Source organism: Stegodyphus dumicola, chromosome 10 (assembly GCF_044657685.1).
Source record: "Stegodyphus dumicola isolate Sdum_Otavi_A_Nest chromosome 10, ASM4465768v1".
NCBI lineage: Eukaryota > Metazoa > Arthropoda > Arachnida > Araneae > Eresidae > Stegodyphus > Stegodyphus dumicola.
Window position 1 is genome coordinate 169,232,879 of NC_140777.1, and position 16,124 is coordinate 169,249,002.

General features: G+C 28.9%; 1 protein-coding gene across 1 annotated transcript in view; it reads left to right on the top strand.

Moving 5' to 3' along the window:
- Nucleotides 1-16,124, top strand: part of tos (Exonuclease tos) — a 43,874-nt gene that overhangs the window by 22,244 nt on the left and 5,506 nt on the right. The window contains exons 6-10 of the mRNA XM_085825857.1: nt 2,747-2,937; nt 5,099-5,331; nt 7,432-7,666; nt 9,133-9,360; nt 12,045-12,619. Of these exons, the coding sequence (XP_085681983.1) occupies nt 2,747-2,937; nt 5,099-5,331; nt 7,432-7,666; nt 9,133-9,360; nt 12,045-12,619 (1,462 nt within the window). The remainder of the gene's footprint in view (nt 1-2,746; nt 2,938-5,098; nt 5,332-7,431; nt 7,667-9,132; nt 9,361-12,044; nt 12,620-16,124) is intronic.

The following is a 16,124-nucleotide window of genomic DNA, read 5'->3' on the forward strand; positions in this document are numbered from 1 at the left end:
TTATTGCAATGATTACAGTTTAAGAATATGAAGATTAATGTTTTATCTTTATAAATATAAGGATTATATTAACCCTAGACTAGATAAGTTAAACCCAAGACTGCAAGATATTGTTACCCTGAAAATGATAGTGTGGAACTGTTTAATGCATCTGCATAATTCTGAGTGTTGAAATGCCCAGTAATTGTATCTAAGCTGTTAAAAGCCATAAAAAAATGTGCTGTGACATGTTCTACTAAATTCTCATCTGTCATAACAAGTTTGGTTATTTGTCTCAGATTTGTCAGTCACTTTGCTTGATAGTGAAATATGATTCATTGCTAATGTAGATTATATTTCCAGTTTCCAGGTACTGATGGGAATGGTCTTTGTGTCTCTACATCTTATGTAGGATGTTTCCTCTTGTGGATTTTCAGTTGTTAAAACATGTGTTCTTTAAGCTGAGTTTAAACCATTTCTAATACATCGAAGAAGAATGGTACTTCTTTTGTTTTGTTGCCACAAGGAAATGGACAACCCTGTGTTTTGTTTGAAACCATGTATTATTTTTCTTGAATCTGCTTTTGATTTTAATTTACCCATTTATATTTAGTTGTTATTGCTCTAAATGTTTCACATTTGAACAAAATCACTTGTAACCTTAAGAAGCAGCTGAAATAAGATAGAAATTTTCTGAATTGACTCATTAAAGATAACACATAATAGCATGAAGACAATAACTAATCTCTTTGCTGCTCTGATTAGCTTTACTTTAAAATAAAAAGATATATGAAGAGAGAAAATGCATTTTTCTTAACAGTTTAAGCTATTCTTCTAAAATGAGAAGCTACATAGAGTGCTACCAAGAAGTGCCTAGGTATATTTTTGTTCACTTTTAATTTGAAAAATATTACTGGAAAACAAATTGTATATTAATCTATATGTCATATTTCTTTGATCATCAAGGAAAAAAAAATTCTCTCAATCAAATTAGTAAAATTAAACAAAAGTATTCAAAACAAATATTTTATAATAAGATTCAGTTTGAAAAAGTGGTATCCATTAATAGTTATGCAAATGACTTCTGATTAACTGCAGTAATATTGCGGTAATGCTGACAGTTAATGTGAAAGCAGTTAAAAAACACAGGAAAGAGGAGTCAGCCATATTATAATTAACAGAAAAAATCTTTTGACAGTTTAATATGTTTTCAAGCGGTTAAATATTAAAAATATGTTTATTTAGTTATGCACATTAAATCCGTATTCAAAGTTTTTCTCTTTCTGTGTATCTTCCTCATATCACAGCGCATGTGTTTTTTTTTTTTTTTTTTTTACAAATCTCTTGTTTTTAAGAAGAATCAGTGTGAAACAGGAGACTAATGCCTGTATATGTGACATATTTTTTTAGGTTGAGCAAAGTTTCTGTTAACAGATTTTTTTTTATATATTTTGTACAATATTGTAGATAAAAATGATTGCCAGATACTAATGACATCTGCTATCACATATGTTACTTCATATATTTTTCTTTATTATATTTTCCGTAGACAGTTTTGTGTTATGTTTTTCTGGTTTGTCTACAATCATTTTTACATCCACAACAAACATGTGTCATTTTTTTAGATTGTCTGGAAAATTAAAATTTGGATGTTTATAAACACTTCCTTCTGAATAAATATGAAAATTTGATTCTTCTAAGTTGTTTTTATCAACTTCACATTTAGACCTGGAGTCAACTTCACATTTAGACTTGGAGTTTTATGAGCCTTCTACCACATGATATATTGCCTTCTGACCATCCTAATAAATGGTAATGTAGTTTGTTTTTTAAATGAATGCTGAAGTATTCTTTCTCAGATTAATTTCCAAACTATAGATACCTATTCTACCAATCTGAATGCTGATAATTTCTTTGTTTTCCCAGAGTGTGTGTTTGGAAGGCTGTCATTCAGAAGTCAAAATTCATATCCCTCCCTTCTGGAATCAGTAAATGGTATATTGATTGAAATATCTAATGCTGTTGTTGGCTAGTCTTTGTACTGAGGATCACAACTAAATCACCATATTCTCTCATGGTTTTATGTCTGATAGGCTTATGATTGCCATGTGAAGCGTTCTGCACACAACGGCACTTGAGGGTTACTACTGAACAGTCATGGTTTTATGTCTGACCATTTTAAAGAAATATCCACAAAAAGCATCAAGAATTATTTTACTAATGTCCAGATGTTGACCTACAGCTTTATTTTCATATTCCTTTGTATACCTTTTGTTTCTGTCTGAGTTTATAACAGCAACATTTTATATAAAAAGGGAGGAGAATAAATGAAAAAAAAAATCTTCATTTTTGCACTTTTAAACTGTCTTTGAATAGCCTCTATTGAAATAAAATAATTATGACATCTTGTTCAAAAAATGCAGGAAAATGTGTATATGACTATTTTTAAAAAGAAATGTGGACAGTGATACTAGTAAGCAGTTTCTACATAAAATTAAATTGTTTGTTACCGTGAGGAAATTGGAGAGGAGAGCTGGGATGTATTTTAAGATGCACTTTCTTTTTTGAGCAATATATTTATGTGAATTAAAACCTAGTTTAAACTTGCGCAAGAAGTGTGTCTTGTAAGCCAAAAAAAAAAAAATGTATACCTGTTATGATTCTCAAACTTTTAGTTTACAATAATAAAGCTTTTCCCCCCTCCCTGTTAAATAATAAATCTATTCGTTATTATTGAGTCCTTTAATCTCTCCCTTCTTTTTTTCAGGTATTATCCAAACTACCTAGCTATTTAAAGATGCCAAAGTTAGTTGTACCTGATGAATATAAAGAATCATTTCTGAAAGCAAACAACACATTTTTGTATCAGTTGGTATTTTGTCCTCAAAAGAAATCATTAGTTCCTCTAAATCCATATCCTGAAGGTGTAGATCCAAATGACATGGAATATGCTGGAAAGTATCCTTGCTATAATTCTTAGGGCTGGTTAATGCATTATATCTAATCAACTAATATTATAATTTTGAACATTTTCTGAATGGTTACCTAAAAAAATGTCATGTTATTTTTATTTATCAATTTCTGTAATATATATTTTCACAAGTAAATTTATATATTTACTTGCAGAAACAAGTAAGTTTCTGCAGGTAAATATATGTATTTTCACCCTTTTAGAAATCGTTTTCAATTTTTTTGTAATTGCAATTGATACCAGATTCCAACAAATAGAAAATATTTACATCTTATTGCAATTATAAAAATTCCCAATTATACTTTTTTTAGAGGATCATTAGTCATACTTACTAATAAATTTTCTAAATAAATACATTTTAAAAGTGAATATGATATTGGAAATATTTATGTTCTTATATTTTATATTATTGTTGAAGCCAATGAATTAACATGCCTTTTTCTTTTCCATTTTATTTCAAGCTGTGTTAGATTAACTGTCTATTAAATGGTAAATATTATTAAATAAGTAAAACATATAAAAGCATAGAATATAATTTGCATAATTTTTAAATGATGTGTAAATTTTCAAATCCTCTGAACAGTTAGTTCTTTTGATTAATAATAATACTACATTACCACAGTTATATTTTATGAAGCTCAACTGAATAGTCTTTCGTACATACTTTTCTTTCTGGCTGGGAAAAGCCATTTTGTTGGAATCTAATTAACGTGCCTTTGTACTCTTTTCTCAGAATCTAGTGTTTAAAAAAAAAGGATAAGATAATGCTCTGATGTCTAATATTGTATATCCTGGGACTTTTTCAGTAAAGCCATATTGGCATATTTGGCCTTATTTCTTTCCTCCTGCCATTGTCTCAATGCTAAAAAAGATTTTTTCCCAAGAAAACATTTTATTTATTTATTTATTTTAATTTTTTTTTATTTAAGTTTTGGTTAATAACTGATTTACGATGAAATGTTTGTTATCTTGCAGCTTCCAAGTAAGAAGATTTATAGTCACTAACAGTAATATAATAGTTCCATTATGACACTCTCCTCTATTGCAGGCATTAAAATTTGCCTGAAAAGAATGGGAACAAGAACAAAGAAATACTTTCCAGTTTCATTTAAAAATCCCACTATGGGAGAATATGGCCTACTTTTTTTTTTTAATGTGAATTGGCTTTTATATTGTTCATCAAGAGAAATTACAAAAGTCGCTTTTTAATTCATCCACCCTTTCCTTTCTACATCACATATCTGAATATTTTAGCCCTGGAACTTATACAAACTGCATAACTTGAGAGACTTGGTCTGTATTCTTTTTCTGCTGTAGACCTCTGTGCACATTTACATGTGTCATTGTTCATCCACAAAGATATTATATTACTGAATAGCTTTAGCTTTAAAAAGGAAAGCTGGTATATTAAGACAAGTGAATAGTAATCCTTATCTGGAAGGGGTGGCGCTAGATTTTAAATTGGTTACTTTGCCACATTTATTTGTATGCTTTGATTTATTGCAGTATTTCTGTTTAGTACTGCTAAGTATGTTAATTGTGAATTTCAGTATCTTTTAGCTGGGCTCCACGTTTTCACATTATTTTGAACATTTCCACCAAAGATCTTTAGACTGACTGTAAATATATAATTTACGGAGGAAATTGCTTATTTAAAACTATAAAATCCCATACTCAAAACAGGAGAAGTGAATTTAAATTAAATTTAATTAGTGTAAGCTACTTTGGTAATTTTTTTTTATTAAATTTGAGACATTGCACTAAATGAACTGGATTTTAGATTACAATAATGGTTCTGTCCATTTTATGATGCTGCCAAGGTAATTTGGGTTATTTTTAATGATATATTAATATAATTTATTTTGAATATATGTTTTGAAATAATAAATTGAGTTTATAGTTTGACATATAAATAAATTATATATTTATTTATATTTTTATTGTAATACTAAGTTTTGATATTTTAGAAATATTCCTTCTCTATATTTGTCAGTTATGTGATTATATTATTTCTTACATATGAATATTTTAACTAACCTGAAGGCCAACATTTTTATGGCCTTCATTCGTTTGAGATTAATGGGATTAAGTGAATATTTTTATATTACTTTTACATTTAATATATATTCATTCCTAAACCTACTTTAGATATTTACCTGAAGATTTAGCCTATCAGCTAGCTATGGGAAACATACATGTCAAAACTTTTAAAGAATTTGCTGATTCTCAAAATCCAAATGATGAGAAAAGTGCTGTTTGGGGAGCAAAAGAAAATTCCGTGAATGTTAAATTGCCTCAGAATAAAGTTGTGAATGTGGCTTTCAAATTTAATTCTTCTAAAATAAAAGCAGCTCCAAGTAAAAGAAAACACGACCAAATAGGTAAGGGTTCATAAGTATTTCCTATGAAAATTATTTTAGTAGATGTTCTTAAAGTAGCTCATATTTTTATAACTTTCTAACAATAAGAAAAATCAGATTTTTATTTTTATGTTAAATTGGATTTGCATATCATTTCTTAGTAAATGTAAAATATATAAGTAATTTGCAAGTTCTTACAAATCTGCAAGTCAAAATATGAATTATTTTCATGTTCTTTAAGGTAAACAAGTTATCTACAAATAATTTAATAAAGATCAAAAGTCAGTTTTTGTTCCATTTTTATTTTGAAATGTATTTTAATATGCAATATTTCTGTATGTAAACTTTTAATCAACAGCATGTTCTGACTTTCATGGTAACTTCTAATTTGTGTGTAATTTTCATATATACTTTTAAATCTTAGATAAATTCATCGTTGAAAAATGCATTATTTAAAAATTGTAAAATGAATTAGTAAATTACTCTAATATTATAGGGCACAGCTTTCAACATTACACGTGACAAATTTATATCAGCCTATCAGTTATGTACTTATTCTTAAATTCATCTTTTTTAATATAATCTGTTATAATTAAAACTAGATAACTACCTAGTATCACAAATTTCTAACTGTGCAAATCAGTATTTATTTATAGCATTTGAACTGTAGATTTTTGCAGAAATAAAATATTTTAGATAGGTTTTTTTTTTTTTTTTTTTTTTTTTTTTTTTTTATGAGAAAGGAATTTTGCTTTTGTAGTTTCAGAGACAAATATTTCCGCAAACTGTTCACTCTTCAAGATAACAGAATTCAGTCACTAAAATTAATTTACAGAAAATCATGAGTTTGAAAAAAAAATGAATAATTTTAACACTAAATTATTTTATTTATTAATGTTAGCATAATTATTTCCATATTTCTGATGACACAATTGAAAGAGCTTAGAAAAATAACACTGCTTTTCAGAACTAAAATAATTAATTGTCCTATATATTTTGCTACATAATATGCAACACTTAAAGTCAGAATGTAATCCTGAAACTCTAAGAAAAGGCTGATAAATGAGATACTTCATAATGGGCTGCTAAATTTCTTAAGAATGTGGCTCATGTATTGAACTTTTTTTGAACTGTAAAGCCAGTTTCATCTAGCTTTGGTTTTATTCTGATTGTTGCCATAAAAATGAGACATCTTCTTCCACCAAGCAGTTTTTTAAATCTCTCTTTTCAGTTTGATATCTAGCATTATATATTGAAAAAAAAAAGTATTCCTTAGAAAAATAACATTTTTCTCATACCACACCACTATGCTTAGAGGAGAGAAGCAAACTTTCGCTTATACTAAAAAATATGCTTTTAATTCTCGTTAAAAAGAAAAAGATATAAAATAAATTGTTTAGATTCCCAAAATAATAATAAAAAAAAAAATATTCATCAAATGCAATGGACATGAAGCACCAACTGTTACTCAGATGTTGTACTTACAAATATACATATGCAATGTACATTTTTTTAAAGCAGCTGTTCTTTTGCTTTCTTACAGAGCAACCATCTTAGGTGTTTTCTCATCTACCACAGTTATATAGCAGTATCTGCAAAAATGGCTAAAGCGAGCTAAAAGTAGTGGAGCATAATTTGTCAGCAACTTGGGTTGACTGTCAGTTATTGGCCCCTTCTCCCACTCTTTCATTGGAAAGGAGGTGTTAAAAATTAAAAAAATAAATAAATAAAAAATTCCTCTTATGTTCTATTGTGGTGTACTGATCACTTATCCAGCCAGTATAGTGGCGAGTGCTATACTGATGGTCTTGATTTTGAGCGATCTGTGTGGCAAAGGGGACATTCAAAATACTTGGTGAGCCAAAATTCTTTTCTAGAAGTTCTTGAAAAGAGAGAAAAGGGTTGGAGACCTGTGGACTGCCTTCCACCCCCCCCCCAGGGTTTCTCCCTCAAAATTGCAGTGGGCCTGTATGTCTAATGGTAAAATTCTGATATCCACCCACACTTCTACATGTACCTGTGATGTAGTGGTCAACATAAACTAAACACTATTATAAATTTTAATTTGAGGATGTTATTTATGTTAGTTATTGTATGTATATTCTTTTTTCTGAATTTCAGCTACAGATAATGAAAGCCCTGTAATTAATGAGGATGATGATATTTTTGCTATGTACGGTGGGGATGTGCAGCAAAAAACTTTTATTAACAGTAGCTCGGATGAAGAACCTACATCTGTTAATATGAAAAAAACAAAAGTAGATGATTCTTCACCTTTAAATGCAGAAGAAAATGTATCCTCTAACATTCTCACCAATGTTTCAAACCGCCCATTACAGAGGATAGTAAGAAGCAGGTAAATTTATTTAATAACGATTTACTGTTAAAAGAAGCAGATAAATTCATTTAATAATTTACTGTTAAAACGTATTGCAAATCAAAATTCAAATCATATAATGAATGCATAACAATACATAACCTATAGATTAATTATTTATACTGTAGTAGTAAGTACCATAATTCACTTTCATTCCCCTGACCCATGTAACTGTAACTGAGTATGGAATTATCATGCTTTGCAAACTATTGCACATGCGTAGCCTGTTCTCTGTAGGGAACATTGTGAAAGGCTATTCTGGATCGCCAAATAAAAATTTTCATTTTGAACTCTTCCGTGCTCTTTAGAATAATATTTCTGAGATGTCATTTTTTCTCATGTTGGTTGTTCTACTGAAGTATAGACTATTGTCAGGTGATAAAATATGAGTAAACTCACAATAGATTTTCAGGCTCTGACCGAGCAGCTGGAAATCAGACCAACACAGGTGCCTACCTATGGTCATTTTCATTAAAGTAACATCTGCTAGATCCTGAGAAAAAAAAAAAAAAAAAAAAAAGAAGAAGAAGAAGAAGCTAGTGGACTAGATTTACAACCCTTTCTGTCCTGCAGCACAGATCTTTTGATCAGAGGTAAAACTACATCACTTCAAAGCTATTTTCAGTGACTCAGAAAATAAATAAATAACTGCAAGAGAAGAGGTCTGGACTGCTTCTAGGATGAGTAAGGATCCTGCAAGAGAAGCATCAAGGTAAATCTGGCATTTTTGAGAAAGCAAGGCAATGTCAGCAGATTTTCCAAGCTTTTGGTAGTTTTGCCATTAATGCATTAATCATATTATCTGTTTTAGTCATTCTAGCAACAAAGGTTTGCTCTTATCAAAAAAGGTCACCTATTATGGCCAGATATTTAATTGAGCATAGACCAGGGAGAGGACAAATGTTACTGTTATCTGCTTATTTGTGAGATTTCTAGATGGCCTCACCAGCTTTTATTTATCATCTATTAAAACTTGGTATAGAAATATTGGTCCCAATTTGTAAGAAACACAAGGGTGCACGGCAGTCCCATAATAGAAGGTTTTTTTGTTGTTTCCTTGGATCCCCTGGTATATCTTAATTTCAAAATTTTTACATTATTTTTATTGAAAATTAAATATACTTTCCTTCAGAAAGTGCAAGTTTTAGCTTTCTATCCAAAATCTATCTAAATTGCTGAGTCATTTTGAACATTAAAAAATTTTATCTACAGCACATGGTAATTTATCTTTTACTGTGAAATGTATTGCAATATTTTAATACTTCTTTTATTTCAGTTACTGGCTTAAATTAAATTGTTAAAAATTGTGCAAACAATACTGTGTACTATGTTCATGAGATTTATATTCTTTGTCTTATGAGAAAATATTTAATTAGAAATGCTGTTTCATTTAAGTAAACTTTTTTTATACTTACCATATAAACTTTGTAATTTTCTACATCCAGGTTTTTCGTTACTTCAGATGAGCAAACTTATGGGGAAAGTCGAGCAGAATCTGAACTTAGTGATCAGGAGAAGGATAAAATTCTTCAAGTTTCTAATGAGCTTGAATGTTGTACTTCAACTCCAGCATTAAATGAAACTACTGAAAAAGAAAGCCACACAGATATCAAATTACTCAATAATCTCACTGTCTCTGATGTAAAAGATAATAAAGAAAATATTATCCACAGGTAAGAAAACTCGAACCATTTTTTTAATGTTGTTATGAAGACTGACTGGACTAACCAGTTTAACAAAATTGAATTTTAGATAAATTTGCTTTGCCCCAAAAGTTTCTTTGTTCTGCTTTACATTTTCTTTTCTTTTCTTTTCTTTTTTTTTTTTTTAATTCTGTTTAGTTTTTTTTTAGTCACTTTTACTTTTTTATTTATTTTTTTAATTTTAAAATTATGAAGACTAGTAAAAGACATAATGATCTGGGCCTAAGGGATAAAGTCAACTTGTTATATAGCTATGACCAACTCCCAAAAATGAGTCAATGAAATATTGCTCTAAGTTTAATGTTTCATAATGCAAGATTGTAAAGAAATACATAGATATTATTTGCAAATCAAAGCAAAATCAAAATGAAAACATAAAATGGATGTGTAGCAGAAACTATCACAATGTAGAAAAAGCATTGAACATTTGGTTTACAAATGCTTGTGGGAAAGATGTGGCAATTAGTGATCCAGAAAATGTGGCAAAATGCTGAAGAATTAGCCATAAAATGGCGAAAGAAGATTTTTAAGCAACAAATGGCTGTTTAACAGATGAAAGAAAAGATGAAACGTTTACGTATGCATTAATGGTGGAGGAAAGAAGTGCTGATTTACCTGCTGCAAGAACATGGTTGTCAAACGACAACCAAACAACATTACTGATGAAACAGGTCTCATCATGTATTGCTCCAATAATGTATTTTATTTAAAACTGGACGTTCAAAAAGATACAAAATATTAAGAGTTATGCAACCGTCTGCATCAATATGAGAAGCAAAAAATAAAAACTTTTAGAAATCAGAACATGAAAATATCTTCAAGACTGTAAAGGAGGAATATAGAATTTATTTAGAGGCTATAAGTAAAATTTAAAGACATGGATGACATAAGAAATTTTTTATGAATGGCTTTTGAAATGGGTTAATGAACTGAAGAATGATATTTTATTATTGACAACTACACAATGCATAGCATAAATGTGTTTCTTAAGCATTTTGAAATTGTATAATTTGCCAGCAAATACCATAACCATAATTCAAGTGTGTAATGTAGGAATTATTAGAGCGATGATATCATGGCTGTTTATAACATAAAGTATATGGATGTTAATGCAATGAATTTTCAATGAAAACTAACCTTCTTGGCTTGCATTCGCTAAATAGATCTTGGAACTTTGTCTCGGAAAGACAATGAACTGCTTTAAACATGTGAATCTTTTTATAAATGATGAAATAAAAGAAATTGAATAAGAAGAAAAAAGTCACAGACTAATATGAATAATGAGGAATAGGCTTGGATGAATATTGATGAAAAAAATAAAGGTTTAGCATTAACGATAGAAGAATATGTTTGCCAGTCACTTTTTGAAAAAGTTTCAAGCCTATCATGCTATAAAATTTCTGGAAAGGATGCTAATAAATTCAGTGAATTTAATTTCCTACAGATTCTGAATATTAACAGTTGCAAGCATAATGCATAACATTTGCATACAGTCTACTATTAATGACTTAATTATAATGCTGTGAAATTAAGTATTTATATGTTTTTAGTTATATTAAATTAATTTATTGTTTAATGTTAGCAAACTAATTAATGTTATCAAAACAGTCGTGGACATTTGCAATGACTTTAAGCAGTGCCTACTATACTTTCATTTTCTGATTATTTAACAAACTTGCGTTTATATATAAACTATTTTAATTGCTGTAATTTAAATATTTGCAGTAATTTAATATTTGAAAAAAAAGCTTTTTAAAATTAATATTTTCTTTATTATCTATCTATATCTATATATATATATATGTGTGTGTGTGTGTGTGTAGATTTACAGATATGTGTTGATACGCATTGAAATTTTTGGTCCTTAATAGTTAACTGCCTTAATAATTAAATATTGAAATTAATATTATATTGATGTGTATGTGTATAATTAGAGCCCTTTTTAATACCAGAATCAAATAAATGTCCTTCTTTATAGTTTGTTTGTTGTCGATGTTCCTATTTCATGGAACAATGGTTGCCAGAGCCTCGAGGAGGTAGTACTTTCATCCCAATTTTAGGGAGATCACCCCAGGGGTGGTACGGGCTCCCAACCTTTTTCCTTGCTGCCACATCACACAAGAGGACTTTCGGCTTGCCATGTAAGAGTGCCACAAAGACACTATACATTTACAAACATCCATGCCCTATCCGAGATTCAGACCCAGGACCTTCGATGCGGCAATTGGAGTCACTAACCACTTTCCTGTCTGGCCAGCCTTACTTTACAGTTTCAACAGTATAATAAATGGGCAGCAAATAATTCTTTTGTTAATCATGAATGAAACTCATAGATTGAAAAATGAGCTAAAAAGTCCTCATTGTATTGAAAGTAATAAATTCTGAATTATTTGTGCCCTAAGAGCAAAACTTTTCTGAAATTTAATCTTTTCCTTTTAACAGATAAATTAAAAAAAAGAAGACACACTGAAATGTTTTAATTAATGGATTATAAAGTTCTTTGATGCTGTATCTAAACTTTTTAGATGTGAAGTGGATAATTTGTAATTTTGTTGTAAATATTTTACATACTCTCTTAAGTACTTTGTAGAATAAAATTTTGTTTCATTTTGTGAATAATGAAATTACTGTTCATAACATATTATCATTTGTAGGTTTGCAAAGAAGAAGAAAATTGCTGATTTTAAAAGTTCTTCACCTTCAAGTGGAGTAAATGTAGATGTTGATGTCAATCCTATCTCTGAATCAAATAACACAACTTGGTTAGAAGTTGTTGATAATGAAAGTTGTGTAACCACCTGTACAGTTTCATCTTTAGCAAAACTTCCAAAACTAATAACAGACTGTTCTGAAAAAAATGAAAAAGTGAATGTTAAACTTTCTAACAAAAGTAAAATTAACAAGAAAAAATTTATTAACACAACAATTCATGATTTTAAATGGACAAAAGAGTCAAATCAGAGAAATCTACTCAGTTGTTCATTAGGTAGTGATGGAAATTCATTTAATGAAAGTTTTGAATCAGAATCATTTAATTCTTGTGAAAGACTATCCATTAAAAATATTTCTCCATATTTTGGAAGTAAACTAGACGATATTGTTTTAAGTGGTAATGAAGAAGAAATAATGAGGTTGGAAAATGAGAAGAAAAAAATCAAGATTCAAGATTCAAAGATATCAGAAAATGTTTTTAATAAAGTTCTAAAACCAAAGACTTTTAAATTTGTGGGTAAGTATAAAAGTTTTTGATTTCAAAATTGCTTTTTCTTTTTGTCCATTTAGCTGCATTCTATATTTTATAATCTAAATCTTGTAGTTTATCCTGTGCCAAAAAAATATTTCTTTAACAGCAAGTCTATTATATCATTTCTCTCCCCTTTTAAAAAATTCATTTAATACAAGCATACAATTCTAGTTATTCAGTTTATTCTTTCACATTGTCAAACTTATCTACACAGTCCAGTGCTCCTTAGTGGTTATTTTTGTTGTTTCACCTTAATTTTCATTTGACTGTTTAAACTTTGTACTGTCCCTTCTTGAGCTACTGCGTTGAGGATATCTTTGTTCAGTAAAACCATGGAACTTCTGTCGTTTGTTTTTCTCCATCCACAAGTTCTGTGATTTCTGCACTTACATTTTTAAATGCTTGAAATAATTTTATCTTGTTCATATGCTCTTAATTTGATGTTATTTCATTTGGTGCAGTCTTTCTACTTTAGGCACGCAATAGTCAATTTTCCCAGTTATGAATTAATATTGAACTTAAAATTCATTATTTGTAATGATATCATAAATCAGTTTATAACCATTTCAGTTTCAAATTTTAGATTTCTATGTACAAAAATACTGGAAAATAAACAAAAACCAAATTATTCTGTACCAAGGTGCTTAATATAATATTGGAAGTGTTTTTTATTAATTATGAAAATGATTCAAAACTTCATAAAATTTTTAATTAGATGTATTATAAATTATATCATTTTGCTATTCATATATTCTCTAGGAATGTATTGTAAATTATACTAGTTTGATATGTTTATTGCATTTAAATCAATTAGTGTATTAAGTAATGTCAATTTATACTTTTAATTTGAAATTAAACATTACATATTAATTATTAAAAGATATCACATCCTGTATAAATGCAGTCCTTGCCATGTAATGTGAGTGATAAATAAATGATAATATAATTTCTTTTTTATTGCACTGTAACTCCTTGAGGTTTCTATAAAACTTTATTTTCTGTAGCATACCCAAGTATATTTAAGTATCTCTATTGTAATGAGACTAGTTTAATTGAATGTTAGGTTTGCTACCAAATGTTACCCGCACTCTGAAAGAAAAAAAAAAAAAAAATGTGTACCATCTTGTGTAACCTTAGAAACATCTTTTATTAATTACAACAGTGCTTAAAATATTTAAGTACGGGTATTTTCAAACAGATTACTTCAATCTTAAGAGACATTTAGACATTTTTGGACCAGAAATTATGATAATTGTGAAACACTAGGATCTGAACTCCAGACCTTCCAACTGCTACCTAAATGTGCATGTAATAGGGAAGGGGAAAATTCTTCATACTCTCACTCACTTAAAAGGTGACTGGGATGGAGTAGATGTAGTCAACAAATCAAGGTGGTTATGTATTATTGTTTATCACATTTTAATTCAGGTCTGCTTATAGAATCTATATAAATTTTTGGGGGAGCAGGAAACATGATAAATCTGCAATGCTTTTGCCAAGATTTGAACTCAGGACCTTCCAGTTATACCAGGAAGGTACACTGTAAAGAAAGAGATAAGACCTTATAAAATAAATATATTATTAAAAATGAAATTTAATTCAGATTAAGAAATATCTGCACTGCTTTTAAATTGCATAATTTGCTAAGCAATAATATGATATTATGTATGATAAATTAAAAGTCTTATGGCTGACAGAAAGCTGGCTATTATATCCATGGAAAATGAAGGTCTTTTATTTGATTCAGTGAGAAACTTGTCAGGTTATGTGAATTATAAATGACCTGATAATATTATGTAATGGTACAAAAATTGGGAAGTCAGGTTCTTAATCTGAGTGTGCTAAAGGCTGAAATAATGAAGTAATTTTTAGATCCATCACAGTTGATTTATTTCGTTAAAATTCATTGAGAAGTAAGTAATTTAGAAACTTTAAGGCATTAATAGTTTGTCATCTAGAACCAGATTCCACCCCCAACTCTGTTCTATTTCATTTAAAGACCTGTTATTAAGTTTCATTAATTCCTTAATTATTGCTGTGAGTTTTGTTTGTTTCCCATTTAATTGATATAATGAAGCAAACTAACATTGAACTCATGAGTCTGTTTCTCACCTCCTTTCACAATGACTCTACAGTATATAGTTTGACAAATAGTGGCACAATAATTCGGGCAGTTTAAGTTTGAATAAAATAAGATTCCATACAGCTGTTCACAAGTATTGCTAGAAATAATCTTGATTGATCATTCATTCTGTAACCTTCATTGTTCATTGCTGTGAGTATGATAAACTCAATTATGTATTATATCTTTCTTCTATATCTCATTCGCATACTCCTAGGTTGACACCTTAGAGAAGTCATGTTTTGAATAGTTCAAAATTGAACTAAAAGTAGCTGAAGTTTTAGATTTTATTAAAAATACGTGATATCAGCATTAGTTTATATATGATTTCTAATTCATATTTCATTTAAAAATTTGAATACAGATAAATTTCCTCAATTAAAAGAAAAAGGTGGATCCTTTCATTCAGGAAATTATTTGTAAGGGATTAATGTTATGTTATATTAATATGCTTAATATTTATTTCTACATTAAACAGCAGAAAACATTTTCTGTGGATTTTCTGAAACAATTCTTAACCTATTAATATTCTTCCTTCCAAATAAGCAATTATAATATATTGTGTTTTAATATTCTTAGTATCAGATTCTATGCTTCAACTTGCTTGATGCATTAAAAAAAAAAGTTAAAGAATGGCTAAAAGATTATCAAGTATGTAAATAGATGTCCTGTATAGTCCTTAATCAGTAAGAATTTTAAGATAAATTGCTTCAATATTCTGAAAAAGTGAATAAAATGTAAGAGGTAGTTTAGCTGTCGGTGATTTTAAATCAATTTATGTTTTCCTTCAAAATTAATCTTTTCAGATTCCTTTAGGGTTCATATTCATTTATTTATGTTAGTTACACTTAAAAAAATCAAACATTTTATTCCCTTATTGATTATTAAATGTTTTTCTTTTTTCCCAGTTTTATATGCATTTTAATCATTAAATTTTATCAATAATTATAATTTCTGAAACAGTTTTAGAAAGCGAGAGGGAAATATTTGGAAAAAAAAGATGTTTAATTAGTAATCTAATGACTGATATTTTTTAAATCAACTTTATAGTCTTGAATTTTTTTTAAATTATATAATGCACATAGATTTTTGAAAACTGCATTTTCATGTTGTTACGAAATGCCCAGCTATGATAAGATAGCTTCCAAATAAGCTGCAAATAGGGGTTATGGTTACCAGAAGGTGGCAAAGAAAGGCGGGGTTGCCATATTTGGCTATATGCCATAGATGGAGTGAAAATATTCTAGAACGAATTCTTACCGACTTTCCCAAGAATGTTCTGGAAGGCAGGTTAAAGCTATATATACCCTGCATATACACCTAGTAGTAGTGTAGCGAGAGTATGTTGAGTTCAGATATTAGTTTAAG